General features: G+C 46.9%; 1 protein-coding gene across 1 annotated transcript in view; it reads right to left on the reverse strand.

Moving 5' to 3' along the window:
* BAIAP2L2 (BAR/IMD domain containing adaptor protein 2 like 2) overlaps positions 1-6,726 on the reverse strand; it is a 32,352-nt gene that overhangs the window by 17,254 nt on the left and 8,372 nt on the right. The window contains exon 5 of the mRNA XM_077761976.1: positions 126-197. Within this exon, the coding sequence (XP_077618102.1) occupies positions 126-197 (72 nt within the window). The remainder of the gene's footprint in view (positions 1-125; positions 198-6,726) is intronic.

Genomic DNA, 6,726 nt, shown 5'->3' on the forward strand with positions numbered 1-6,726 from the left:
GCTGGGAACACATACGGCCTAGGGCCAAATACCCAGCGCCGGCCTCAGCGTGCGCATCCATCAAATGGGGAGAGGCAGTCTTGCCTGCAATGGGCTGGGGGGCCAAGGCGGGTGGCCGGACTTACTTTGATGAATTGCATGTCCAGCTTGGTGTTCTTCTCCATGTGCTGCAGCAGATCTCCGTGGAATGTCTGCACCTGTGTGGAGTACGGGGTGGGGGTGGGCAGGGTGCCCCCCATCATTCCTGGACCCCAGCACCCCTTGCATTGCCCCGTCTGATACAGCCCGCTGCATTCCTAACACACAGGCACCTGCCCAATCATCAGAGAAATGGTCATAATAAGAACACCTGGAGGGAGGGAGGTAGAAATGGTCACATATGCAAAACGTCTAGCCCAGTAGCTGGGCCACAGCACACTGTCGATAAACGTAGCAATGTCGTCTGGCTCTTAGACTCAGTCTGTGCTTTGATTATGCCATATCCTCTGCCTGGAATTTCCTATCCCACTTGAAATACCAGCTTCCCTGCCTCCTCTTCCAGGATGCCCTCCTGACTTCCCCAGCGGAATCCACTGCTCTCCCACTCTCTTTCTGGAATGTGTATCCATTTGTTCATTTGCTTTTCATTCTCAGAGCCATAGGACAGATTTCTTCCTGGGCCCCTGGTCAGGGCTCCTTTCTAGGAGCAGTGAGCTGCTGTGGGCATGAACCTCGTCTGAGCCATCTCTGTGTCCCCAGCACCGTGGCCAGGGCCTGGCCCAGGGAAAGTGCTCACGGCTGCTGAGGTCTTAGCTGAGGGGTGGCCGGTTTGCATGACAGGTGAGACGGAGGCAGCTGACCGCCTGGGCTCAGGCTCAGAAAACCTGCCTTCTAGGGGCGCCTGGGGGCTCAGACGGTTAAGCGTCCAACTTTGGCTCAGGTCATGATCTTGCAGTTCGTGAGTTCGAGTCCCGCATCGGGCTCTGTGCTGGTTGCTCTTGGAGGTTGAACCTTATGAACCTGAAGAGCTTTGATTCTATGAGCCTTGGTGGTCACCTGGCACTTTCCCCTGGGTCCCCCATCAGTGTTCCTGGGTCGCTCCGTGCTGCAGGGACATCGGATCTCAACCCTTCAGGTGCACCCTTTGCCCTTGGGTTCACACGGAGCAGAGGAGTGTCCCTGACCCTGAAGCCACTCACACCTCCGCGGACCTCCGCTCAGCCCTGTCTGCACACCCTTTCCCCTCAGCAGCACCTGCTCAAGAACCTTCATGCCACAGGGGTCCCCACACTGTGCTGTGGGAGCTCTGTCCCTTGGGGTAGGGCATTGCCCAGAAGAAGAATGCTGGTAATTTTCTAGTATGCAGGGAAAAGCAGCCAATTCAAAAAGCTGCAGATTTTAGGGGCATCTGGGTGGCTCAGTCGCTTCAATGTCTGACTTTTGATTTAGGCTCAGGTCAGGATTTCGCGGTCCGTGAGTTCAAGCCCTGCATTGGGCTCTACGCCAACAGTGTGGAGCCTGCTTGGGATTTTCTCACTCCCTCTCTCTCTGTCCCTCCTCTACTCTCGTTCTCTCTCTCTCTCTCTCAAAATAAACAAATAAACTTTAATACTTTTTTCCTCCCATAATTGTTTCTGAAACCCTGATAACTTGAGTGTGGTCCCCTCAGGACTGGCCACGCCTTGAACCCTGAGTTGTGGCTGCTGGTGAGTGGGGCGGGGGGAGGGGGTCAGTGTTAATGAGTGGTGCCAAGTCCACGTCTGCCCTTATCTGCTGGATCCAGGAAGTAAGGAAGTGAGTCTTCTCAACGTGCACCTGCACACCTCCCAGCAGAGCCCTCGGGGCCCCTCCCCTGCCCCTCCCTCCCCTGCCCCTGCTTCCCACTGACAAGATGGTCCATGATTTCTGCCTGAACTCCAAATGCGTATTCCTGAAAATCTGCACATCCTGCAAAATCGCCCAAAATAGGGGCGCCTGGGTGGCTTAGTCGGTTAAGCATCTGACTTTCGCTTAGGTCATGATCTCGCGGTTCGTGGGTTCGTGCNTTTAAAAAAAATTGCCCAAAATAAGCAACGGGGCTGGTGGGAGATAAGCGGTTGGAGCAGACCTTCAAAAAGCCTGGCAACTTTGTAACCAGAGCGCTAATAAAGATGATGAGTTGAGCGATACCTGGAGACAAATTTGAACTACGCCAAAGGCCACAGAAAATATCCGAAATGCACAAAACCAACAGAATGGACATGNGGAGAGAGGTAGGCAAGGGAGGCGGTGCAGCCAGCCCCCAGCTGAGGGCCCTGGGAAGCTGGGAGCGCTCTCCCCAGGGAGGCCTGGTGCAGGAGCTGTTTTAAAATGTTCTTAAAATGGAGATTAAAGGGCTCCTGCTGTCAGTGCAGGAGACAAGTTGGGGGCCTTTCCCCACTCTCACCTGGGAGATGCTATGAATAAGCTACCTTCCGTGTGACCAGATGTCGCTCCTTCTGCTTCCAGTCATGTGTGAACTGAGTCACACCATGGATATATGGGTAAGAACAGGAGGCTGGATTGCAGTTCTTCCCATTGGCACAGTTTGGCCATGATCGCCAAAGGGGCAGAGGACACAGACCCAGGATGTCCCATTAAGAGGGGGCCCAAGCACCACTGGCTTAATGGAAAGTCTTTGTCAGGCTCCAGAGGAAATGAATCTATTAAGTGGTTGATAAATGATGTGAACTTTGAGCTCTTGTTATGGGGAAACCATAGGACGATTAGCAGGTGGCTTCTGAAACAAGGAAGTCATCAACACCAGGCAGGTCAGATTGCCAGCAGGTCAGAACAGATACTGCCCTTCTCTGAGTTCCCTCTCCCGTCATATCCTTCATTAGCGGGTCCTGTGAGCACCTCAGTACAGAGGCTGAGAGCAGACTCACTCTAGAAAACACACACTGTAAGCTCTACGTATTGAGTTATTTCGGTAACTTACAAGAAATCCTTTGCCGTCTATACAGGAACCCCCTACCTCAGAAGAATTGTCCCTGTGGGCTGACCCTACTCCTCTCCTCTTGTTTGCTCGGGAAGCCCCTCCAGTTAGTCTGTGTCCCCACCCCCTCATGCCAACAAGAATGTTCTTGTTGAAATCACTGGCACTCTACATTGCAAAGCCAGCTGTCAGGACTCATCTGAGTGGTCCTGTGGTCATCATTCGGCACAGCTGACCATTGCCTCCTCCTGAAACACCTTCCTCCCTTGGCTTCCAGCCCATCACCCTCTCCTGGCCTTCCTCCCGCTCCCTAACCTCCACTCCCACTCCCCACCCTCACTGCCTCTTGTCTGATTCCCCCTCATCTCCTGATCTCCCAAGGTCTCTTCCTTTCCCTTCCTACACCCACTCGCTCTAGGAGCTCATCTGTCCATATGCTCAGGACTCCCAGACAAACAACCCAGCCTAGACCTTGACCCCAAACTCATACATACAACTGATGCCTGCATCTCCGTTTGGTTTTCTAAGAAGCATCTCAAACTTATGGTATCTAACACCGAGTCCCTGACCTCTCCCCTCCACCCAAACTGCTCCACACTCAATATTTCCCACATCAGCTGATGGCGACTCCGCTTTTCTAGTTGATCAGGACAAAACCTTGAAGTTACTTTGACTTTCCCTTTTCTTTTGCAACTGACGTCCACCCCATCAGAAAATCTTATTAGCTCTACATTCAATCTGATTTCTTCTCAACACTACCAGTGCTGCTACTGTCCCAAGCTATTTCAATCCTCCTCTAGATTATTGCAACAGTCTCCAAACTGGTCTTCCTGCTTTTGCCCCCCACTGCTGATATTTTATTCTTAGTACAGGACCCAGAGTGATCCTACTAAAATATAAGTCAAACAACGAACAACTGAAGAATGAAATTTAAAAATTCCAATTCTAGGGGTGGCTGGGTGGCTCAGTTGGTTAAGGGTCTGACTCTTTATTTCGGCTCAGGTCATGATCTCAAGATTCATGAGGTTGAGCCCCACATCAGGCTCTGTGCTGACAGTGAGGAGCCTGCTTGGGATTCTCTCTCGCTTCCTCTCTTTTCTGCCTGCTCCCACTGATGTGTGTGCATGTGCATGCTCTTGCCCTCTCATAATAAATAAACAGTAAAAATTCCAATTATAACGGCTAAAAAATAAAATACCTAGGAACAAGTCTATCAAAAGATGTGTGAGACTGTTACCCTGAAAACAAGAGGGTGTTGCTATGGGAAATGAATAAACGGAGAGGTATACCATGTTCATGGATCAGAAGTCTCAATATTGTTAAGATAACCATTAACTTATAGATTGATGCAATCCCTTTCAAAATTCCAGCAGGCTTTCTTGAATTGACAAGCTGATTCTAAATATGTAAATGCAAATATTCTTGAATGTGCACAATAATTTTGAGAAAGAAGAACAAAACTCTTAGATTACTTGATTTTAAGACTTATTATAGGGGTGCCTGGGTGGCTCAGTCGGTTAAGTGTCTGACTTCGGCTCAGGTCGTGATCTTGTGGTTCGTGGGTTCGAGCCCCTCATCAGGTTCTGTGTTGGCAGCTCGGAGCCTGGAGCCTGTTTCAGATTCTATGTCTCCCTCTCTCTCTGTCCCTCCCCTGCTCGTGCTCTGTCTCAAAAATAAAAAAATAAACTATAAAAAAAGACTCATTATAAAGCAACAACAATTAATACAGTGCGGAATTGGTGTAAGGATAGACAAATATATCGATGAAACAGAAGAGAGAGCTCAGAAATAGACCCATACATAAACAACAAATCAAATTTTGACCAAGACACCAAATCAATTCAATGGGAAAGCAAAGTCATTTTGAAACAGTGCTGGAGCAATTGTATGTCTATACAGGGGGAAAAAAGAATCCTGTGTATGTCACTTCATACACAAAAGCAAATTTAAGATGGATCATAGAAATAAATGTAAAGCCCATACATATAGCTTCTACGAGAATACTTAGAATATCTTTGCCACAGGGGTAGGCAAAGATTTCTTGAGTAAGATACAAGCACAAACCATTCTTTAAAATTGTCAAAAATTGAGCACAGGCAGGTGTTCTTTGCGGTTGGTGTCTGTTGTTGCCATGGCATTGACTCATGAACTGTAAGGTAGTTTACTGAGTTTAAACAGATTCCACCTTTTGTAAAATGAAAAAAATAAAATAGTCACATTGGGCTTCCTAAAGATGTAACTTTCTGTTCTTCAAAGACTATTTAGAAAATGAATAGACAAGCTATAGGTCGGGCAAAAAACTGCACCATGCATCTATCCGACAAAGGACTCATGTCTTGACTATATAAAGAACTCCTATAAGTCAACAATAAGTATAACCCAATAAATGGGCAAAGTCCTAAACAAACACTTCAGGAGACAAGATATGCAAATATTCAGTAAGCCTGTTACAAGCCTTTAGTCCCTGGCAAATGAAACATGAAACCACAACAAAGGACCATTCCATACCTTCTAGAATGGCTAAAAGACTGACAACATCAAATGCTGGCAAGCCCATACAGCATTAGAAGCATTCACACATTGTTGGCAGGGGTGCGGCTCAGCACAAGAGCTTAGGAGAGCTCTTTGACAGTTTCTTCTTAGAGCTAAATATATGTCAACCTTGCAACCCACCAATTCTGCTCCCAGGTGTTTTCCCAAGAGGAATGAAAACATATCCACAAAAGACTTGTATAAGAGTGTTCACAGCAGCCCTATTCTAAATAATCGCAAACCAGAACCAACTCAAACAGCCATCAATAGAAAAAACAGATAAACAAATTGCGGTATATTCATTCCGTGGAATAGTAAGCAATCAAACAGAACGAGGCAGCGATACCCGTGACAGCATGAAGTTCACCGAGTGAATGAGGTGGGACACAGAGGATACTCATGTGCGATTCCCTTCGTATGAAGTTCTACAACAGGCAAAGTGAATCTCTAGAGATAGAAATAGAAAGTGGTTGCCAAAGAGGAGGAAAACTTTATTTTTTAATTCTTTAAAAAAGTTTATTTATTTATTTTGAGGGTTGGGGCGGGAGAGAGAAAGAGAGAATCCAAAGCAGGCTCTGCACTGAAGCGCGGAGGCTGATGCAGCACTCGATCTCACAAACCTGTGAGACTGTGACCTGAGCTGAAATCAAGAGTCGGATGCTTAACCGACTGAGCCACCCAGAAAACTTTTTTTAAAGGAAAGAAATGAAGAAACAAGAGCAAACACTGTCAATGGGAACAGTGTTTTGGGGAAGGGGGTGACAAAAATGTCCTAAAATTAGGTAGTGGGGATAGCTTCAAAACTCTGTGAGTACATTAAAAATTTCTAAATTGTGTACTATAAGTGGGTGAATTTTGGGGTGCCCGGGTGGACCCATTGGTTAAGTGTCCTTAACGCTTGGTTTTGGCTCTTGTCATTTGGCTCTTGGTTTCGATTCTTGGTTTCGGCTCAGGTCATTATCTCATGGTTCATGAATTCAAGCCCTGCATTGGGCTCTGCACTGACAGTGCAGAGCCTGCTTGGGATTCTCTCTCTCTCCCTCTCTCTCTGCCCCTCCCCTTGCTTGCTCACTCTCTCTCAAAATAAATAAATAAACTTAAAAAAATAAAGGAATGAATTTCAAGCTGATATTATATATTTAACATATATTATATATGACAATATATATTTATATATTACTGTGTATACATATACATCCATGATAGGACTTCTATTATGGGTCCATTTGGGGTCTAGGTATTAAATCACATTATCTGCA

The sequence above is a fragment of the Crocuta crocuta genome, unplaced genomic scaffold (genome assembly GCF_008692635.1).
Source record: "Crocuta crocuta isolate KB4526 unplaced genomic scaffold, BGI_CrCroc_1.0 scaffold193, whole genome shotgun sequence".
Lineage (NCBI taxonomy): Eukaryota > Metazoa > Chordata > Mammalia > Carnivora > Hyaenidae > Crocuta > Crocuta crocuta.